The sequence below is a fragment of the Trachypithecus francoisi genome, unplaced genomic scaffold (genome assembly GCF_009764315.1).
Source record: "Trachypithecus francoisi isolate TF-2019V2 unplaced genomic scaffold, Tfra_2.0 Lachesis_group9, whole genome shotgun sequence".
Classification (NCBI taxonomy): Eukaryota; Metazoa; Chordata; class Mammalia; order Primates; family Cercopithecidae; genus Trachypithecus; species Trachypithecus francoisi.
The window spans coordinates 20,155,321-20,179,238 of NW_022681474.1; the positions used below are offsets into that span (position 1 = coordinate 20,155,321).

Below are 23,918 nucleotides of genomic sequence, written 5' to 3' on the forward strand. Positions count from 1 at the left end.
GAGCTAACTTTTATGCTTTGGAATATATATATATATACACACACACACATACACACACACACACATATATATATATGCTTTTTTTTTTTTTTTTTTTGGACAGGCTCTCACTCTGTCACCCAGGCTGGAGTACAGTGGCATGATCATGGCTCACTGCAGCCTTGACCTGCTGGACTCAAGTGATTCTCCCACTTCAGCCTCCTAAGTAACTGGCACCACAGGTGCATGCCACCCTGCCTGGCTAATTTTTGCGTTTTTTTGTAGAGATGGAGTTTTGCCATGTTGTCCAGGCTGGTCTCAAACTCCTAGGCTCAAGTGATTTGCTCACCTTGGCCTCCCAAAGTGCTGGGATTACAGGCATGAGCCACCGTGCTCAACCTTAGGTTTTGACAGTTATGCAACTTTTGGTTTAATCTACAAATATTGCACGTGAATAATTGTAGTAGAAACTTAGACTTCAGGGGCCCATAGCTTCCATAAAGCAGATGGGAAGATGTCACTGTGTACTTCTCCCTAGGTAAGAAAGCTGAAGCTCTGAAGATTCAGTGGCTTCCAGAAGTCAGGTAGTCAGTAAGGAACAGAGCTAACTCTTCATTACGATCTTCAGACTCTGAGGCTAAGAAGTAGATATTTACTACCTGGAGTGTGTTGATCATGAAGGATATAATATGGTTCAAATAACACTATGTTAAAAGAAGGATTTGGATCCCTTTATCTGTATCAATTTTTCTGGACTTTTCACTTCAAGAGGGGGAAAGGAGGGAATTAATATTTATCAAGTGTGTATTACATACAAATGATATGCTGGGTGCGTTACATAAATGATCTCATTTAGAAGTTCACAGTAGCTTTACCAGACAGCATTATTATCCCCATTTTATAGATGAGGAAGTAGAGGCTAGAATGGCTGATAGCACTAAGGCAACACAGCTAAAAAATGGTGGAACCAGGATTTGATTGCAAGTCTATCAACCCTAAAGAACATAACCCTCCTAACCACGCCCCCAGCCCTCTGAGGCTGGAAACTCCGTAGTTCCGTGTTCTCTGTCCTTCCGTCCCTCTTTTTTTTTTGAGACAGAGTCTCACTCTGTCGCCCAGACTGGAGTGCAGTGGCGCCCTCTTGGCTCACCACAACCTCCGCTTCCCGGGTTCAAGTGATTCTTCTGTCTCAGCCTCCCGAGTAGCTGGGATTACAGGCATGTGCCATCATGCCTGGCTGATTTTTGTAGTTTTAGTACATGCTGGCCAGGCTGATCTCGAACTCCAGGTGATCCCTCCTGCCTTGCCCTCCCAAAATGCTGGGATTACAGGTGTGAACCCCTACGCCGGGCCAGTCCCTCTTTCTAGACTGCTGCAACAGTTCTTTGCTCTTTCATTTCATCCTATTCTGAAACATTTCACACTGTACGATTGATTTTGCCAAGTTAACAATAATAATAATGAACATGTATTAAGCAATTCCTGTGTCAGGGACTCTTCTAAGCCCTTTATTTAGATGATCTAATTTCATTCTCACGACGATGAGGAGGTCCGCTATTTCCCCCTTTATTTTACAGATGGGGAAGTGGAAGCACAGAGTAATGTTGAACTTGACCAAGGTCACACAGCCAGCGAGCAGTGGAGTCTGTTACCTGGGAGCCAAACCCTAGAGCTCTGATTATGTCATGATCAGATTGGCTTGATACATACCTATGGTGAACTAATTCATTAGCGGTGCTATGCATGGAAGAAGAAAGAGCAGTGTAGTGTCAGCTTCTTACCTAGTAAAGGGTTTTGTTTATTTATCTTAAGGGGGATCTGGGAGGCTGGCATTCAGACTAAAGAAATAGGAGTGAGAGGAGAAACTAGCTGTGGAGAGGTAGGAGATTCAGAATCCAGGACACAGGTAGAGCGGTCGGCAGGAGGAAGGAAGCCTCTTCTACTGACATGGGAGTGAATGGCCCCAGGAAGGTGTAGATATTCATATCTTTAAGGTGGTAGGAGGGAAGTTGGAAGAGTTTCTTGGCCCCTGTTTTATCCTTGTGGTCAGACCCATACTGGGTTCATATTTTGTACTTTTCCAAATGGCCAATTGCAATGACCTAAATCAGTAGTTTCCCTGGATATTCTGGGTCTGAATGAAGGATCAAAGTGACAAATGAAGTAATTCTCCATTTTTTTTCTTTTGTTCAACATTTCTTTTCTTTCTTTTTTTTTTCTTTGAGACGTGTCTCGCTCTGTCGCCCAGGCTGGAGTGCAGTGGCACGATCTTGGCTCACTGCAACCTCCCCCTTGTGGGTTCAAGAGATTCTCCTGCCTCAGCCTCCCATAGCTGGGATTACAGGCATGCGCCACTACATCGGCTAATTTTTGTATTTTTAGTACAGATGGGGTTCTGCCACATTCGCCAGGCTGACCTCGAACTCCTGACCTCAGGTGATCCACCTGCCTTGGCCTCCTGTTCAACATTTCTAAGCCTAAGACTGACTAACACCCCGCCATCAGCCCCCAGCGCCTGGCATAGCTTCTTGAATGTACTAGGTGCAGGGTAAATATTTGTTTTTCACTTAATTTGGGGTCTTTGGGGAAAACATAGGTACATTTATTTAACTAAGGCTGGTGAGCATATTTCTTAGTTAGGGTTCCCCAAGAAGCTGTCCTCAGACAGTTGCACTTTGGTTTGAGGGCAAGTTAGTTTATTTGGGAAGTGAGCCCAGGAAACACTGGCAGGGGAATGGGGAAGTGAGACAGAAAGGGAAGGTGTGTGGACACCCAGTGACTGCTGTGGGTGATGGAGCGTAGGAGCTCTGGGTGAATGGGTGCCTCAGACTCATCCCATCCAAGGTATAAGAGATTTAGAGCCTTCAGCAGTTCTCCTTGGCCTCTGATGAAGGCCTCCTCCTACAGGGCATTCATTTTCTGACCCATCTAATTTGTGCCACGTTTGAGCCTAGAGGGTTCCGATAACCAGAAAAAGCCCCCAGGCCAAAAGACGTGGTGCTGGCATTTGGGAGTGGGGTCTGCGTGCACCTAATCAGCGAAGGCCAGGGAGAAATAGTATAAATCTGGTGGCATCTGCTACAGCTACTTGCTGCTTTTCCTCTTATCCAGCTTCTCTGTCTTCCAGAAGTTACTGTCTTTTGTGTTTTAATGTCAGCATTTTATTTACTGATAGGAAAATCTAAAAATGTGTAAGAAAATGTAGCATATCATACTTATCTTCCTGAACAATCACCTTTAATAAGCTAATTTTCTTTGCTAGCAGGCTTGGGAATTTAATGACTTGCTCAATGTTGTGGAATAATTTTTAAAACGCTTAAAAGAAAATCCAGGCCAGGCGCGGTGGGTCACGCCTGTAATCCCAGCACTTTGGGAGGCCGAGGCAGGTGGATCACTTGAGATCAGGAGTTTGAGACCAGCCTGGCTAACATGGTGAAACCCCACCTCTACTAGAAATACAAAAATTAGCCAGGGGTGGTGGCACATGCCTGTAGTCCCAGCTACTCAGGAGGTTGAGGCATGAGAATTGCTTGAACCTGGGAGGTGGAGGTTGCAGTGGGCTGAGATCGCGCCACTGCACTCCAGCCTGGGCAACAGAGCAAGACTCTGTCTCAAAAAAAAAAAAAAAAAAAAAGAAATCCACACCTATGTTACTGGATGTTTAGTCTTTAATCATTTTTAACCTGAGACATTGGGTTGAAACTTATCGCTTCTTCACTAAATGTACTTTGACCCTTGATATTTTTGCCCTTGAGTTAACCACAGTAGAGAGTGTACTCAGTGTGGCAGGAAACTTATCTCTTTTGTTTGTCATTGTATTGTCATTAGCATAGCATGTAGCGTGTGGTCGATGTTTGTCAAATATTTGTTAAAAAATAAATATGAGATTAGTAAGATCAAGTTAGGATGGAGGGAGAATCACTGCAATTCTGGAAATAAATTTCTGCTGTGTAAGCATTAAAAAAAGAAACTCACATATTAGATCCTACAAATGAGATTGCAGAGAAATGAAAACAGCAACCACTGTGCCCATCCGTTCATCTTTGCCTTATTTCTATTACAAAAACATAATTAGTATGAACAAAAATAGGATGTTTATAAATGTTAGTGTGGTTAATATTGGTAAAAATGCCACAAGCTGCCTTTTGGCCAACGTCTTGAATACGCCTTCAGAGGGAGAAGTATGACATTTTAAGTCAGACGTGTTGCAGAGATGATGATAAAAGCAAAATGACATGCTGGTTATTTGGGGAGAAGAATAATGCACGATGAATGTATCACCATAGAGCAATAATTTTACATTTCCTTGTATTGTCTGGCAAAGGCAATATCAAACTTACACTGCTTCCTAATGGCAAAAGATAAATAAAGGAAACAAGAATAGATAAGTGTATATTGAAATAGAACCTTTTCATTTCCAAGTACTCTTTTCGTAAGTATACACATTTCTAAATTGCTCTTCAGTAAAAATAAGCTTTCAGGGGAAAAATGAATATTCAATACACCTGTAATCATTAATCTATCATTAGATAAATAATTTATCTGGATTACTAGTCAAGATGCTTCCGCTTTAATAAATATTCTTTCATTCATTCAACTAATTATTTGTTGAGCGATTATTTATGCTCCCCAAAGAGAGACTGTGGCACTAAATCAGAAAGCTCAAGTCACCATTGTTGTGAAATTTATATTCCAGTAGAGGACTGGGCAATTGGGTGCCTGGGACTCATCCCATACAAGGTACAAGAGATTTAGAACCTTCAGCAGTTCTCCTTGGCCTCTGATGAAGGTCTCCTCTTACAGGGAATTCGTTTTCTGACCCATCTAATTTGTGCCATGGACAGAACATTAGTAAACAAATTGAAGAATTTATTTTAAGATGGTTATGGATATTATATGGTAAATAAAAGAATAAAATGAGTTAGGATGATCAGCCTTCTTAGATGTTGACATTTGGCCAGGCACAGTGGCTCACGCCAGTAATCCCAACACTTTGGGAGGCCGAGGTGGGCGGATCACTTGAGGTCAGGAGTTCGAGACTAGCCTGACCAACATGGTGAAACCCCACCTCTACTAAAAATACAGAAATTAGCTGGGTGTGGTGACACGCGCCTGTAATCCCAGCTACTCGGAGGGCTGAGGCAGCAGAATCATTTGAAATCAGGAGGCCGAGGTTGCAGTGAGCCAAGATGGCGCCACTGTACTCCAGCGTGGGTGACAGAGCAAGAGTCTGTCTCAAAGAAAGAAAAGAAAAGTTGACACTTGAGCTACGGTCTTAGTGAGCATCCCAAAAAGAGGGAACTCAAAACATGAAGTCACCAGTGCGGAAGTGAGCCTAGAGGGTTTGGGGAGCTGAAAGGTGGTGTAGTTGGTGGTGAGGGCAGATGGGTCACTGTGCCCTTGCTAATAAACAATGATATAGGGGCTAGATGTATTTTTCCTGGGTACAGTGGTTCCCTTTTGCAGGGTTTAAGTTGTTGAGGACTTGTAGTTAGAAACCTAATCTCCTCCCCACCCAGAAAACCTCTCTATAAAGGTAGATGAGAAAGAAAAGAATTTTATTATTGAGTGAGCATTCAACCAGAATGTGGTGTGCATCACAGGCAATCTGCAAAAGAGATGGGAGGCCAGGTGCACGCCTGTAATCCCAGCCTGTAATCCCAGCACTTTGGGAGGCCGAGACGGGCGGATCACGAGATCAGGAGATCGAGACCATCCTGGCTAACATGGTGAAACCCCATCTCTACTAAGAATACAAAAAAATTACCCGGGCGTGGTGGCGGGCGCCTGTAGTCCCAGCTACTCAGGAAGCTGAGGCAGGAGAATGGCGTGAACCCAGGAGGCAGAGCTTGCAGTGAGCTGAGATTGCATCACTGCACTCCAGCCTGGACGACAGTGCGAGACTCTGTCTCAAAAAAAAAAAAAAAAAGAGAGAGAGAGAGAGATGGGAAAAACAGAAAGAAATCTCACTCTCTTACGTAGCTCAGTGAAGGCGACCCATTATATTAGGTAGGTTTTGCAATTTGGCATCAGGTGACAAGTCAGGCCTGCTCCTCCCAAAAAACTGGGTGATCAGGTGTTACTTTTTTGATGATTCCATTTTCAAGAGAGGAAGACTGGAGCCAGACCATGGTGGCTTGGCCTGGGGTGATGGAAATGGAGTTGGAGCAAAGAGAATGAATTAGGGGATGTGTATTAGTCAGAGGTGTGTGTGTGTGTGTGTGTACACGCAGAAAGGGGAGAAAAGAAGGTGGAGAGAGGGAGAGGGAGAGAGTTATTTAAGAAATTGGTTCACATAATTGTGGAAGCTGGCAAGTCCAAAACCTGCAGGAGTGGAGGAGTACGCGGGAAACTCAGGAGAAAGTTGATATTGCAGTTTGAGACTGAAGCAGTCTAGAGCTGGGTGAGGTGGCCTGTAATCTCAGCACTTTGGGAGGTCGAGGCAGGAGGATCACTTGCTCCCAGGAGTTCAAGACCAACCTAGGTAACAAAGTGACACCCCTGTCTCCAGTAAAAATAAAAAATATTAACTAGGTGTGGTGGCACAGGTCTGTAGTCCCAGCTACTCGGGAGGCTGAAGTGGGAGGATCGCTTGAACCCAGGAATTTAAGGCTGTAGAGAGCTGTGATTGCACTACTGCACTCTAGCTTGGGTGACAGAGTAAGATCCTGTCTCAAAAACAAATGAACAAACAAACAAAAACAGAAATAAAGCAGTCCAGAGGCAGAATTCGTTCTTTGCCAAGGTTCTTTGGGGAATTCCTCCTTCTTCTTCTTCCTCAGTTTATTTTCTCTTAAGACCCTCACCTGATTTGATGAGGTCTACCCACACTGAGGAGAGTGAGCTGCTTTACTTAAAGTTGGCTGATTGAAATGATCATCTCGGCTCTAAATAATACCTTTATAGCAACATCCAGTCTGCTGCTTGATCAAATATCTGGGTGCCAAGACCCAGCCATGTTGACACAAATAAAATTAACCACCGCAGTGTATTTTTGGGTAGAGCTGGTAGATTTCACTATTGTCTTAGAATGCAAAAACAAGCTAAAAATCCAGGAAGACTCCTAGGTTTTTAGCTTGTGGATCTCAGGGGATGGTGGTGCCAAGAATCAGAAAGAGAAGTTTGGATGTTACTCATTAAATGCTGTCTGTCTTAGAGTGAAATTAAGATGGACTGCAGATAAAAATTAAACATACAAAAGTCAAATAAGTGTAAAAACATCTGAAGAGGGAACACTATTCATGCATAAAGATTTTTGAATGTCTTCTCTTAAAAGCCTAGTTACCAACCGCTTAATTGACTGAATTTGACCAGTTAACAAGACTGTTGTTTGAAAATGCAATGCAAATGGCCAAAGTATAAGGTGGAAGATAGATTTACTATTTTTTTTTTTTTTTTTTTTTTGAGACGGAGTCTTGCTCTGTCGTCAGGGCTGGAGTGCAGTGGCCGGATCTCAGCTCACTGCAAGCCCCGCCTCCCGGGTTCACGCCATTCTCCTGCCTCAGCCTCCCGAGTAGCTGGGACTACAGGCGCCCGCCACCTCGCCCGGCTAGGTTTTTGCATTTTTAGTAGAGATGGGGTTTCACCGTGTTAGCCAGGATGGTCTCGATCTCCTGACCTCGTGATCCGCCCATCTCGGCCTCCCAAAGTGCTGGGATTACAGGCTTGAGCCACCGCGCCCGGCCGATATATTTACTATTATTAACAATGAGGTATTACTAAGCAAAGCTATCTGAAAAGTGGAAGGTAAGTCCAGGTTAAAAAAAAAAAAAATAGGTGGAATAACACAAACAAATTACGTTAAATTTAGAGGCTAGTATAGTGGAGTTTACAGGTGTCTATGGCAAAAATTTCAGAGTACGTTACATTTTGAGATTAGACAAGATAATTTACCTTTGCATAAAGTAAATGATCATAGTCACTGTTTTTTAAAAAACCGTTTTCATTTTCCTATTTCCTGTGTTTCATGGTGAGCAAAGTCCTATATTATCAAAATTCTCATTTTATTGCCAAGGTAAAAAATTACTCATTTTGTCCCACTAGGGCATGAGCAGTTACAAAATGAGATCAGGTGTGGAAGGAAGCTCAGCTAGACGGGAGGAGACTGGGACAGGTATTGCATGTTCGGTGGACAGATGTCAACTGCAGAGAAGCCAGCAGAGGCAGGTGTCTGGATGCAGGCTTGAGTTCCAATTCCAAGAAATCAAAGCAGCACGAATGAGTAACCCAGCAGAGGAGCCCAGGCAGAGGTTTGAAGTTGCAGAGAACTAGGAACCCAGGTAGCATAGAGGAAGTGAGAGTAAGTCTTACTCACTCTAAGTAAGACAGTGCCAAACTTCTTTCATCCTTGGCACCACCATCCCCCAAGATCCATAAGCTAAAAGTATAGGAGTCTTCCTGGATTTTCAGCTTGTATTTGCATTCTAAAACAATAGTGAAGTCTATCGACAGTACCCAAAAATACACTGCAGTAGTTAATTTTATGTGTCAACATGGCTGGGTCTTGGCACCCAGATATTTGATCAAGCACCAGACTGGATGTTGCTATAAAGGTTTTTTTTTTTAAGATGATCATTTCAAGGTAGGATAGAGATAAGAGGTCTGGAACTAGTGTGGACAAGAGCATATAGAGAAGCGTGTCAGGAGAAAATAATCTTTTGAGGCAAGAATTTATTATGAGCTTTAAGTTTATGGGTCTAGAACTGATCTCAGAGTGTAAGTGGTGCTAACTTCCCTGCGGCGTTCAGAACAGGAAACAGAATACGGTTTGCAAAAATGCTCTGGAAACACTGAAGGATTCTACTAGTGGTGTGGTTCTAACTTTTTAAAATTTCACTGGAATTATTTAATTAAAAATAATGAGCTCATTTAGTCAGCACCTCAAACATCTGCACTAGTACCAGCTCATTTGGAAAGAACAAGGTGCGTACATGGAATTTAGGAAAATGTCACAAGATGTGTTTAATTTCTGCATGTTTATGTCACAAAAGTCAAGCACTCGGTTACTTTCATTTCTATATTCCTTAACAATAAAGAAAAAAGAGAAACCTTTACATGAATTCAATTTCGATTTAATTAAAGGAAAAAAAAAGGCTTACCAGATCCTTTTTTCCTCTTTTGCAAGAGGAAGTTCCGTTTTGCCAGTTAGCAGCTATGTGCTGTTAAGTATAAGCCATCGTTACATATTTACTTAAATCACCAGTTCCAAATTATGAATATACAAAATATTATTTCTAAAGTTATTCTCATAAAATATTATCTCCAATGATATAAAACTTACGTTTATTTGTCCTTTATTGCAAACTTCACTATTAAATTATTAACAAATAATACCAAAATGTGTTGAGATGTGTCATACTTCAAAATCCTATTCTAGTCCGGGTAAGGTGGATCCCACTTGTAATCCTAGCACTTTGAGAGGCTGAAGTCGGAGGATTGCTTGAAGCCAGGAGTTCGAGACCAGCCTGGGCAACACAGTGGGACTCCATCTCTACAAAAATTAAAAAATTAGTTGATTATGGTGGCGTGACCCTGTAGTCCCAGCTACTTGAGAGGCTGAGGCAGGAGGATCACTTGAGCCCAGAAGTTGGAAGCTACAGTGAGCCATGACTGCACCACTGCGCTCCAGCCTGAGCAACAGAGCGAGACCTTGTCCTTTACAAACAACAAGCAAACACACATCTTTTCTAGGACAGACATGCATTTAATTTTACAGTTTATTGTATTCATTTAACCCAAATTTTCTTTTCCCCGTTGATATTATTCCTTTCTGTTATCTCCCTTGTGTGTTCCACTCCTTGGGCATGTAAGGTGGGCCTTTTCAGGAGACTCCTCATAGTGAACTAGGACATTTTGAGGACATCCAGCTGAGTGCTGGCACCTTGGCAGGCCCTCAGTCCAGGTTCTCCCTCCAGCTTCAGGGATCCTCAAAGAGAGCTGGCCCCAGGTATAGTCATCAGTACCTCTTTTCCTGCAATCTTAAGTCTTTAGGGAAATGGAAGAGTTGGAAACTTTCGACCTAAAATATTATCCTTGTTACACGAATCCACTTACCCATGCTTGCTTTCTTCTTCTTTTCCTGCTGCTTTCTTTTTAAACAGACACCAGGCAATTTTTAATCTATAATGAAGATCACAAGCGCTGTGTGGAAGCAGTAAGTCCCAGTGCCGTCCAAACCGCGACTTGCAACCAGGATGCTGAATCACAGAAATTCCGATGGGTGTCCGAATCTCAGATTATGAGTATTGCGTTTAAATTATGCCTGGGAGTGCCATCAAAAACTGACTGGGTTGCTATCACTCTCTATGCCTGTGACTCAAAAAGTGAATTTCAGAAATGGGAGTGCAAAAATGACACACTTTTGGGGATCAAAGGAGAAGATTTGTTTTTTAACTATGGCAATAGACAGGAAAAGAATGTTATGCTCTACAAAGGATCGGGTTTATGGAGCAGGTGGAAGATCTATGGAACCACAGACAATCTATGCTCTAGAGGTTATGAAGGTAAGATGCTTGGAATGTTTACCTTCGTGTCGAAATTTTCTCATCTTCTTAGTTGGAACCTAATTCAAGAAAATCATCATGTTCTTATTTGGTGTGTACTAGAAATATCAATTGATCAGCATCTTTGTGTTTTCAACTATTCTGTAGAACTATTTTGAAGACATGATGGTGAATAAGTGTGGTAAAAAGTCCTGAATGATACTTCAGCTATTTTTAATTAATGGGAAGGCATTCTTTTAACTTTCTCTGAGGTTTTATTCTTTTAACTATGGGCTACATTTTTCAGAACATCATTTTCCTTGTAGTCTTTGACCCAAAGCCTCCTAGTTAACATTATAAAGTTGTAGTGATAAATGAATTTTGCCAAATATTTCTTTTCCTTTGATTTAAGTTATCCCTGGAAAAATGATCCATAGGACATTCTTTCCTAATTCAGATTGCCTAAGATGAAATCTCGGCAGATCCCTTGACAACATGGGGTTCTAAATGTTTCTGATTTGTTTTGTCAGGTTATGGGTATTTAGAGACTGTAAAAATTAGGTGATTATAAAATGTGAAGGATTAGCTTGTAAATTAATATGCAGTCTATTTAGTTAGCCATCAGAGAAGGTGATACCACCAATGCGGTGGGAGGAATCCTCTTATATGTAGTTGGTTTCTTGACCTCTTGAAGGTTAAATAAAATCAGAGTATTTAGTTCTTTCTTATATTGACCAAATTTCATTATCTGGTGGCTGCACAGAAAATAAAACAAAAATACAAAACAACTTGAAGCCTTGTTACAAAGGCTGGTCTCTTGAGTCAGATGATGTTATAATCACATTTTAGGTTTGGATACTTGGTTATTGTGAAATGTTATCCAGAACAACCTCAAGGTCAGAGAAAGAGCCTACTTTTGGGGACAAGAGATAACCTGTTTCCAAAATTGCTGTGTTACTGGGCTACTAAGATTGGTTGAACCTAGCTTATCTCAGCTAAGACTGAGCAGAGCAATTTAGTTCTTTGTAAAGTGATAATTTGTGAGCTTTCTATTTTCCGTCTACATGCAGAACAGGGGAGAATAGGAATTGAAATAGGGTGAGAGAAGGGCTCAGAAAGAAGTTATTTTGAAGCATTTTTCAAACATAGATTTAGAAGTGATATGAGAGGCAAGCTAAGTGAACACAAAAGAACCTTTCAGGAGAAACTCAATAGAAAATTACAAGGAAGGAGAAGGGTGAATTAAACTTGACCGAGTCAAATTTCACAGATGGGTCAATTGTGCTAATTGAAGAGTTTAACTTGAGGAAGATTGGTGCTAAGAAATCGGATTTTTGTTTTATTTTAAAATATAATATACTTCCCTCACCCCCTACCCTTTCTGTTTCCCCACTGGTTTTGAGACAAATATGCACAGGGTTTGGGCTGATAGTTCTCAAACTTTAATATGCTTAAGAATCAATAGGAGAGTTAGTTAAAACTGCAGATCCTAAGCTCCTCCTTCTACTCGCTTCTTAATACGTATATTGGGAAAAAGCCCAGGAATCTATTCAATGATTTCTATGAAGACGTGGGTGATTCTGCGGCATAGGGTCCATTGACTACATTTTGCAAACTCTCCAAAGATCTCCCAGCACTTAAGATGATCCTGTCCCTCAGTTCTAGCTCCTCAGTGTGACCGTGAGATTGGGAACACACATTGAAGACAGTGTTGAGAGGATGTATTGTAGGGTCTCTTTTTCTCTGATGAGAACATGGGGTAGGGGGTGGAATGGTGGAACTTTTTGAAAATAGGAATTATTTTAGAAGAATGGAACCAGAATTGTAGACTTAGATGGATTTGATGGTTGTTTGGAAGTTCAGACTGTAAGAAGAGTAAATTGACTGCAGTTACATGATGTGTCAGTGAGGTAGTTGGGATTCTTTTGGCCTCATCAGTGTTGGGTGTATAGAATGGCTCAGTAATTATTAAATAGAGTTAGTTAATAAAGCTGGCAGGCGTGGTGGCTCATGCCTGTAATCCCAGCACCTTGGGAGGCTAAGGCGAGAGGATTGCTTGATTTCAGGAGTTATTTTTTATCTAGAGATTCCAAAGCTTCATGATTTTAATCAGGAGAGAAAACTGTTTCAGAGGAAATTTAGAAGTTAAAGCTGGTGTCAATAGAGGAAGACGGAAAAGATAGTGGAAAATGAAGTGGTACTGTGAGTTATTATTACCACTTTAACTAGTACCACTTCATTTTCCACTGTTATTGGTACCACTTTGAATTGTACCATTGGAACATTTTCAAATGGTATAACTTAACAAATTAGTCTCATTTGAAAATGTTCCAAAACACAGTGGAAATGAAGTGGCACTAAGAGTTATTTGCTAAGTGCAGACTGCTCTATGTACCCAGCAAAAGACTAGGGTAGAAGGAGAAGGAAAAAAAATAAGAACAACAACAACAAACATCCCCGTGGGGGTGCACCAAGTGTGATCAGAAGAGTAAGACCAATTCCTACAGTAGGCTTCTTATTGGAAAGTCAGTGTTCAGAAATATCACTCACATTCCAAGTTCAAGTCAATATGTTTTTCCAGCCATGTATACACTACTGGGCAACGCCAATGGAGCAACCTGTGCATTCCCATTCAAATTTGAAAACAAGTGGTATGCAGATTGCACGAGTGCTGGGCGGTCAGATGGATGGCTCTGGTGTGGAACCACTACTGACTATGACACAGACAAGCTATTTGGATATTGTCCATTGAAATGTAAGTACTGTTTATCACCAAGAAAAGCTGGGTACATTTAGTCTAAGAATGTAGTGAAAGACCTTGAATTTATCTAGAGCATTTTCCTCCAAAGTTATTTCACGTTTACGACCTCATTGTACCTACTACAGCCTTTTACAGATATTTCCATTTTTCAATGGAGAAAATGATCTATATTGGCTGAAGACTAGAACACAGATGTTGGACTTTCTATTGTAGTCTTTGTATGTGTATTTTGATTTTGCCAGCAAGACTAGACTCCCCCCTACTATCTCATCATTCCCTGAGATCATGCTAAGAGGACTAGACTGCACCCTCATGGTCCCAACATTCCCTCTATCAAGTGACCTCTTTATTTATTTATTTACTGAGACGGAGTCTTGCTCTGTTGCCCAGGCTGGAGCGCAGTGGCGGTGCGATCTCGGCTCACCGCAAGTTCCGCCTCCCGAGTTCACGCCATTCTCCTGCCTCAGCCTCCCGAGTAGCTGGGACTACAGGCGCCCGTGACCACGCCCGGCTAATTTTTTGTATTTTTAGTAGAGACGGGGTTTCACCGTGTTAGCCAGGATGGTCTCGATCTCCTGACCTTGTGATCTGCCCGCCTTGGCCTCCCAAAGTGCTGGGATTACAGGCGTGAACCACCGCGCCCGGCCATGATCTCTTTATTTTTGCCAACTATTAGTTACTCAGTGAAAATTATCCTGTACACAATATAATATATACTTAACACTGGAGGTAGGTAGGCATGCTATTATTCCCTCATCTCTGAAATGCCTTACCTTTATGAAACCGTAGATCAAAAACAGAATTCAAAGGAAGCCACAAGCATGTGGTTTGATGGAGAAAGACGTGAAGGTCCTGAATTTTGTGTCAATGTCGTCAAAAGCGTTCTTCACAGTGAAAATGGTAGTCATGATACTCTTCTTATGTTTAAATTAAGAAGAGTGCCATTTAGTTTCACACAGCTAGAAATCAGTGGAAATGGGTAATTTATATGCTTGAAGGTTTCTTAAAAATGAAAATTCAAGTTTAATTGCAAGGATGCAAAATAAGTAGTATTGCATTATCTTGGTGGGAAAGCACCAGAGCAGATGAATTCTTGGTGTTCTTCCGCGCTTAACAATCTGTAAGCAAACAGTGAAGCCAATTTTAGGTGGGATGGAGAAGGGCATCATGTTGCGAGGCAGAGCTGGGGCTGAGAAAAGAGGAAAAGGAAGCATTCCTCTTTGCTTCACGTTCCCCATCACCAGACACCCTTTTCCTGACGCTGGCTCCACCCTTCCCAAACTTCTTACCCCCAACCTCTCACCTGCTACTTTAGACCAGATCAGAGCAGCTCTTGTTTCCTGGTATCATCCAGAACTCTTTCTTCTGCTGCCCTGCAAAGGGACTGGGCAGAGCAAAGAGCACTGGATATGGTCTGGAATGATTATGACACTGCCTGAGTCACAATAGAATCACAACTCAACTTTCCAGACCACAACTCCACACGTAATCACACTATTTCAAGCATGATTGCAAAACAGAACGACTTACAAAAATATCTGAGTTTGACAAATGAAAGCCAGGATTCTAAGAATTGTCCTTATTTGTCTCTCTGGATTTATAATCCTTAACTATCCCACTAAAAGTAAATTTAATTTCTGATACCCGTATACTATTGTGATTGTCTTCAGAGTGCAGTCTCTCCATTCCAAATGAAGACTTGCAAAAGCCCACAGGCTTTCTGTTCATAGCAACACGGCTCTCTCCGTCTTAACTGAGGTAGTTCTATTTGTCTCTCTGATGTCAATCTTTAGAAAGACATTTGATGTCCATTGAAGGTTTATAAATGTCGAATATTTGTATTTGAAATATTTTTTCCCGAAACACATTGAGCAATTTTTTTTCTAAGATAAAGCAATACTTGGTTTTCAAGTGATTGAAAGTGCCTTTCTCCTTTACTTACTAGGAATGATATTTTCTTAATCTGTTTCATGGAGTTTCTTAAGGGTTTCTATTTCACGGGTCCAACTATAGCATCCTCCACATAAGTGAAATTGACAAAAGAGTTAGATGAATGTGTGATTTCATGAATGAAATGTGGAGGACAAATGGTAAGTTACTAATCACAAAGAAAACTCACAACCTTGGAAATCCTTGGATGTACGTTGGAGGCGTATCTTGAGTTTGTTCAGTGGAATAAATTTTTAGTCTTATTACTTGTATTTATGCCTTCACTGTCAAATTACTTTTTTTTCCTGTTAAATGTAAAATAATCATAGAAAATAAATTGTTTGATTTCAATATGCATTAAAATTTTAGAGCACATTTTGTACATTTAATATCTTTCTTAAAGGGCTTTATAGTCTTCCAATCTGTTTCATTTTGTGTTCTTTTCAAAAGAGTATTTTATTTTATTTATTTATTTATTTATTTTTGAGACAGGGTCTCACTCTGTCACCCAGACTGGAGTGCATTGGCATGATCTTGGCTCACCACAACCTCAGCCTCCCAGGCTCAAGTGATTCTCTTGCCTCAGCCTCCTGAGTAGCTGGGATTACAGGCGCCCACCATCATGCCCGGCTAGTTTTTGTATTTTTAGTAGAGATGGGGTTTCACCATGTTGCCCAGGCTGGTCTCGAACTCCTGACATCAAATGATCTACCCACCCCGGCCTACCAAAGTGTTGGGATTACAGGCGTGAGCCACCACGCCTGGCCAAGCATTTTATTTTAGATCAGCTTTAAAACTGGCAGGTTTTATACAGGAGGATGAGGAACCAGTTGTTAACCTAGTAACACTTAATAGATGCTCTCCATTATCTGTTGCATCGTTTATTGTAATGCTTTCCTTCCACGTAGACATTATTTTCAAGTATCATGAGAACAGGAAAAGGAAAAGTCTTGGTTCTCTCAATTCTCTGTAGCAACTTTAGCTTCCAGCATCAGTTGTGTTGGTTCACTGTGGGAATTTGAACTCCTTGGGGAGATGGTATGCAATCAGCAAACCTATACATTCATTGAGAAATATATTTAAATCCCTTGGTTTAAAATATACTTTCTTTAAGTGAAAGGCCAATTGCATTTCCTTCTTATGTAATTTATGTCACTTGCCTCTATTCCTAGGTTAAACAACAACAACAATAAAACCCTTTTTTATATCTCACATTTTCTATATATATATATTTATATATATTTTCTGTATCTATATATATATTTTCTGTGTGTGTGTGTATATATACATATATATATATTTTTTTTTTTTGGAGATGGAGACTTGCTCTGTCACTCAGGCTGGAGTACAGTGGTATGATCTCGGCTCACTGCAACCACTGCCTCCCGGGTTCAAGTGATTCTCCTGCCTCAGCCTTCTGAGTAGCTGAAATTACAGGTGTGTACCACCACACCTGGCAAATTTTTTTTGTACCACACCTGGCTATTTTTTTTTTTTTTTTTTTTTGTATTTTTAGTAGAGATGGAGTTTCACCATGTTGGTCAGGCTGATCTGGAACTCCTGACCTCGAGATCCACCCACCTCAGACTCCGAAAGTGCTGGGATCGCAGTCATGAGCCAGGGCGCCCGGCATTTTCTACCATATTATAAACAAAACCTTCCTCCACGTGTCTAAAACGAGTTGTTTAAAACATCTCTACCTTCAAATATACCCCAAATTAGTCTCATTTGAATGGTCTCACCGACATAGACATGAAACTAGCAAGACCTCAGATCATTATAAATTTAGTATTACTGATTCAAATTTATTTTTATATAAACATATAATGATTTTGTAGTTAAAGCATCTTAAAAATTTCTATGCTGTTGCCTGAATCAAATTTTGATATGTTTTCGTCCTCTTCGATATGTCATGGGACCACAAGTTTCATATCACGGTGTGTGGTTTGCATATTACAAAAAGGTCTATGATCACTTCCTCATCAGATATAAAGGGCAATTAGATACAGTTAAGACTTACAAGAGTGTAGGCTATGTGCTTATGGAAAATTGCCTAATTTCTTAGCAAATTGAGTATTTCTCAGAACATTTTCAGAGAAGTTATATAATACTTCCTTTTCTCCTTACAAATAAATGAAAAGATTATTACTTCACATGGCTTGTAAGCAGAATTTTATATTATTAAAAAGAAAAAAGAAATATGCACTATACGAAGCATGCAAAAATCTTTCATTTGTTTACTGGCTTCATAAGCATCATATATGTGAAAGACTATCAATAATATTTATCTATATATTATTGGCTGCTTATAGAGTACAATCAGGTTTATGGAATTTATTAGGAATCACAACATAGCAAAGGAAGAAATCAGCTTGTGACTTTTTTACTCTGTGGAATGAAAAAGTTACAAGCAACATTTGCTATTGCTAAGAGCTCCACCTGTATTAAATATATTCTAGCAATGAGAAAACGAGACTCCAAAAGTTAATAATTTATCTGAAGTCAAGTCTCCAGTGAGCAATAGGACCTCAGGTGGAGGCCCAGGCCAGTCTGTCTGCAGGAGTCTTTTACCTTCCCTGCTGACAACCTTATGCTTCCAGAAAGACCAAACTAGAATGTGCAGGCAAAGGCAAAATATCCACCTGCCGAGAAGATGTACGTTTATTTTCTTCGCTTTCCCTGCCTTACTTTGCTAGATCAAGGAATTTGGGCTGGTGTCTGTTCTTTTAAAACAAGTTTTATTCACTTTGGGAGGCCGAGGTGGGTGGATCACGAGGTCAGGAGATCGAGACCATCCTGGCTAACACGGTGAAACCCGTCTCTACTAAAAATACAAAAATTAGCCACGTGTGGCGGCGGGCGCCTATAGTCCTAGCTGCTGGGGAGGCTGAGGCAGGAGAATGGTGTGGACCCGGGAGGCGGAGCTTGCAGTGAGCCGAGTTCACGCCACTGCACTCCAGCCTGGTCGACAGAGCGAGACTCTGTCTCAAACAAACAGACAAACAAAAAAAGTTTTATTTTTGTTTTTATTTATTTAGGGGGTATATGTGCAGATGTCTTGCATGCATATATTGCATCATGGCAAAGTCTGGTTTTTTAGTGTACCCATCACCCGAACTGTGAATATTGTACCCAACAGATAATTTTTCAATCCTCACCCTCCCACCTTTTGTAGTATCCAAGGTCTATTGTCTTTCCATTTGTCTCACTTCCCAACTCAACTGATCCTGAAAGGGAGATGGTGCGTGCCTTTCTTTCTTTAGGAAGGGAGAAGAGACTGGATGTAGCTGATCCTTTGAAACCTCATCCCCCACCTCTTACTTCATTTCAGGAGTAAAGAAAATCTCAAAGCCACCTTAAAAACAAGTAAAACAGCCCAGGCATGGTAGCTCACATTTGTAATCCCAGCACGTTAGGAAGCCGAGGCAGGAGAATGGCTTGAGAGCTGGAGTTTTAGACTAGCCTGGGCAACATAGCGAGACTTCATTTCTGCAAAAATTTAAAAAATTAACCAGGTATGGTGGTGCATGCCTGGAGTCCCAGCTACTCGGTAAACTGAGGTGGGAGGATTGTTTAACCCCATGAGTTGGAGGGTACAGTGAGCCAAAATCACAGCACTGCCCTCCAGCCTGGATAACAGAGCAAGACTCTGTCTCAAAAAAAAGAAAAAGAGGCCGGGCGCGGTGGCTCAAGCCTGTAATCCCAGCACTTTGGGAGGCCGAGACGGGCGGATCACGAGGTCAGGAGATCGAGACCATCCTGGCTAACATGGTGAAACCCCGTCTCTACTAAAAAATACAAAAAACTAGCCGGGCGAGGTGGCGGGCGCCTGTAGTCCCAGCTACTCGGGAGGCTGAGGCAGGAGAATGGCGGAAACCCGGGAGGCGGAGCTTGCAGTGAGCTGAGATCCGGCCACTGCACTCCAGCCTGGGCGACAGAGCGAGACTCCGTCTCAAAAAAAAAAAAAAAAAAAAAAAAGAAAAAGAAAAAGAAGTAGAAGCAGGGGAAAAAAAGAAAGGAAAGAAAGAAAGTGCTTCAGGCAAAAATACTCCTAGGCTGGTTTAAATAATGCTGTTCACTGCAAGTGTTTTCCATGCATAATGCATCAAATTCCATCTGATTTCTTTCACAGTTGAGGGCAGTGAAAGCTTATGGAATAAAGACCCACTGACCAGCATTTCCTACCAGATAAACTCCAAATCCGCTTTAATGTGGCACCAGGCAAGGAAAAGCTGCCAACAGCAGAACGCTGAGCTCCTGAGCATCACAGAGATACATGAGCAAACATACCTGACAGGTAATGACATGAAAAGAAAAGTCGCAAGTAAAATCAAGAGTGCTTTATTTTTATATAATTTAACTTACAAGTCAACAGCACAAGTGTTTATAGATGTTATATGACAGAAGCAGTTCTCAAGCAGTTTATGCAGATGTTATGAAAATCTGTATTCTGAAAAGGACACCAGGAATGGCAAATAGCTCTCATCTCCTGAGTCAACCGTTGGTTGTAAGAGTCTCTAGAGCCAGTGCTAAGAGAGATTCTGAGGACTAATCTCGAATCAGAGTAAAATATGCTGCAGTCGATTAATGATGTCGTTCTTGGACGCAAGGCAGTGGAACAATCTTGGTCAAGTATCCATCATTCAGGTCTAACCTGTAGCCTCTTGGTCAAGTATCCATCATCCAGGTCTAACCTGTAGCCTCTTGGTCAAGTATCCATCATCCAGGTCTAACCTGTAGCCTCTTGGTCAAGTATCCATCATCCAGGTCTAACCTGAAGCCTCTTGGTCAAGTATCCATCATCCAGGTGTAACCTGAAGCCTCTTGGTCAAGTATCCATCATCCAGGTGTAACCTGAAGCCTCTTGGTCAAGTATCCATCATCCAGGTCTAACCTGAAGCCACAGGTCTTTCATTAGCCTCATAGAGGTCAAAATGATCAGTTAAAACACTGCTGCCACTGCAGGGACAAGTCAAAGGCTGCTTTGAAACCCTGAAACCCCGAGTTCTTTTTGCCTCCCGTCCCTTGAACCCCCAGGCTCTACTGGTTTTCGGTTTTTATTGATACTCTTTCCACAGTGTGTTTGGTTTGGTTGTTGTTGTGTTGTGTTGTGTTGTGTTGTGTTTTGAGATGGAATTTCCCTCTTGTAGCCCAGGTTGGAGTGCAATGGCGCGATCTTGGCTCACTGTAACCTCCACCTCCTGGGTTCAGGTGATTCTCCTGCCTCAGCCTCCCAAGTAGCTGGGATTACAGGCGCCTGCCACCACGCCCCACTAATTTTTGTATTTTTAGTAGAGACTGGGTTTCTCCATGTTGGCCAGGCTGGTCATGAACTCCTGGCCTCAGGTGATCCACTTGCTTTGGCCTACCAAAGTGCTGGGATTACAGGCGTGAGCCACTGCACCCGGCCAATGTGTTTGTTTTTAAAACATCTGTTGTTATTAGATTGTGAAGACTAAAAGAGCTAAAGTTTGCTTGAGAAGAGAGTATCTGTTTTAGGTTCTAAAATATACACTTGGGGAAACAGAGAGATTAGGACCAGAAATTAGTGTGGGAGCAAAAGCATCCCCAATTTCTTGCCCCCAAAATCTCCTCCCTTTGGTTTCTCGGGACACGACTAGATTAATATTAATCTGTCTCTGCTCCTATGACTGCCGTGTTAAAAAAAACCCTGTGGCTTCTCATTTCCCATCAAATAATTAACAAAATACATTTTGCCTGACATTCAAGGTTGCCATCTGCCGAACATCTGTACAGTTCCTGGTCTTGCATTTTGCAGTCCCGATAAAAAAGAAGTCTTGGGTTCCTTGTTTTTCCTCATCCATTTTCACCCTCACATCTTTTCCCATGTCGTTTCTTTTGGCTGGAATTCTCACAATTGTATACAGTTGAAATGCAGTTCTGTTTCCATCTGCATTTCTCTTATTTGCTTATTACCACTTTTATTAATATAATAGTTACACATATGTCCTGCTTCCTCGATAACACTATAAATACATTAATTTGTTATTATTTATTTACTCATTCATTCATTCATTCCCAAGATACCTGGGACCCATGTGCCAGGCTTTGTGCTAGGTCCTGGGGACATCAAAGCTGACTCTGTCTTGTCCACATGCAGCTTCAAGTCCAATGGGAAAAAACAGATGTAAACAAGAAAACAAACAAATGAATAGGTACCAATTATAACAAGTCCTGCATGGAAAGCAAGCTGAAGGCCATGTGGAGATTGTGTCAGAGGGGGAAATAGCTGAAAACAGGGAATGTCTTGTGAATATCTATGTCCCCTCTCCCCACAAGGAGATTCACACAGAGCCTTCCAAGGAAGAGTCTCACTGAACGTTTGCTGACTGACACGTGCAGCAAAATAAAAATACTTAGAAATTCAGTCTCCTGTTTGGAAAACTAGACAGTTCATGACAAGAAGACAGTAAATGCAGTGGTTCTTCTGTGGGAAGTGGCTTATTCATCACCTTGGAATTCTGTTAAAGTGATGATGCCTGGGCCAAGACCCCGAAGATTCTAGATCAGTAGGTGTGACTCAGAGCACAAGAATCTGCCTTTTATCAAACTCCTAGGTGATTCTGAGGCAGCTGGTTGAAAGAGTGTATCTGGCAAAACACTGTGTTGGTTCCTGCTGCGTCCAGGTGCCAACACCAGGCAGTGGAGCAGAGGGGCTAAGAGCGAAGATTCTGGAGCCAGACTGCCTAGGTCCTAGCTCTGTGAAACTGGGGGAGCTCGTGGGGACTTCCTGAGGCACCTGGGCCTTTGTGACCTTGTCTGTTAAAGGAGCTAATGTGTGTGAACCCATGTAAGGGCAAGAGCATACTCCCTACCTGGCCTCGTTTCTTAGCACCTACCTTTTTCCAGCTATTTTCAGATGACATCCGTCACCAACCAGAACACATCTCTCCTATAAGTTATTATTAAGGAGACTGAGGATAGAAAGCAATATGACGTCACTGTGCATTCATAATCTTAGAGATAGGGTTCTTCCTCTGTCTACTCAATTATTCTGTTTTGCATTGGCCTTTAGGACCCTTCTAATAGTGGAACACAAAGGATCGGAGTGATTCATGTTTACAACCATGCACAAAAATAAGGAGGAAGAGGAGAAAGTACAGAAGAGACAAAAGTAAATTTATGTAGATGATTAAGGAAAAGAAAAGATGATTCGAGGCAGTCCTGTGGTTATTTGGGCAGACCTGCAGGCACGAGAGAAAATGTATCAGAGGTGGTCTGGGCACAGTGGCTCACGCTTCTATTCACAGCACTTTGGGAGGCCGAGGTGGGTGGATCACCTGAGGTAGGAGTTTGAGACCCGCCTGGCCAATATGGTGATATCCCGTCTCTACTGAAAATACAAAAAAATTAGCCAGGCGTGGTGTCAGGCTCCTGTAATCCCAGCTACTTGGGAGGCTGAGGTAGGAGAATGGCTTGAACCTGGGAGGTGGAGGCTGCAGTGAGTCGAGATCGCACCATTGCACTCCAGCCTGGGCAACAAGAGTGAAACTCGTCTCGAAAAATAAATAAATAAATAAATAAAAATAAAAAAAGAAAAAAGAAAAGAAAATATATATATCAGAGATGCAGAGGTGAAATGGTTTCAGTTGGTGTGTTTTTGGTTTTGTGTTTGAATTTGTTTATGGGGTGTGTTATCTCTTGGAAGCCCAGGGATACAGCACAGGTTACTTCGTGCTCTCTCCACCAGCTACACAGAAGGAACGAGTGATCTGAGCCGACAGCGGCTTTGCCCAATCACAGACTCATTTCCTGGTCTCCGGACTCTGCTATCAGACTCCGGCTACAGGAAATGCTTCCCTAATCAGCAAGGGCTATTCTTGTGTCCATCAGGACAGCAAACAAGCCCCAGGAGATTCAGAGGCTGGGTTCACCTCAGATACTGACTTGAATCTTATCCAAGCCTCCGGAATTTCTGTCAGCAAATTTTCACTGGCATCTGGATAAGAATGGCATCTCTAATGAGATTTGTAGTACTTCCTGCCTTTCTTTAAGTAAAAAATATCAGACGTTAGAACAAGAAAAAGTCTGACAGGGAATTTAAAAAATAGGGGAAAGATATCCCCTCCCCACTGTTTATTTGAAAGAAAGGGATGACACTCAGTGTTGATCGAGATATATTGGGGAAGAATCGAAAACAGTGGTGTGAGTGTGTGATTGCGATCCACTCTCTTCTGGAAAATATGCCATTAAAATGAAAAAAAAAACCTACAAAATATTTACACTTTTAACATAAGTTTTCTTTTATATGAGGGTTTTGAAAAGTCAGTATTTTTTTTTTTTTTTTTTTTTTTTGAGACGGAGTCTCACTCTGTCGCCAGGCTGGACTGCAGTGGCACCGGGGCTTAAGTAATTCTTGTGCCTCAGCCTCCTGAGTAGCTGGGGCTACAGGCACGTGCCACCATGCCCAGCTAATGTTTTGTATTTTAGTAAAGATGGGGTTCCACCATGTTGCCCAGGATGGTTTTGAACTTCTGAGCTCAGCTGATGCACCAGCCTCAGCCTACCAAAGTGCTGGGAGTACGGGCGTGAGCCACCACGCTCGGCCAGAGTCAGTATCATTGTTTAAAAATGTAGAACCTGGTTTGATGACTCTAATTAAATTGCCTGCTGATTACTGAAGAGCTACCATATAGTAGATTCTGGGCTTTAGTTCTAAAGCCTACAGCAACTTCATGAATGAATATTATTAGCCCCACAGTATAGATGAGATAACAGACTAGGAGGGAGAAGTTAGGGAACTTGCT

At 41.7% G+C, this 23,918-nt stretch overlaps 1 protein-coding gene across 1 annotated transcript in view; it reads left to right on the forward strand.

Moving 5' to 3' along the window:
* MRC1 (mannose receptor C-type 1) overlaps positions 1–23,918 on the forward strand; it is a 104,879-nt gene that overhangs the window by 4,412 nt on the left and 76,549 nt on the right. Inside the window, exons 2-4 of the mRNA XM_033208764.1 lie at positions 10,080–10,481; positions 13,042–13,215; positions 19,283–19,447. Coding sequence (XP_033064655.1) covers positions 10,080–10,481; positions 13,042–13,215; positions 19,283–19,447 — 741 coding nt within the window. The remainder of the gene's footprint in view (positions 1–10,079; positions 10,482–13,041; positions 13,216–19,282; positions 19,448–23,918) is intronic.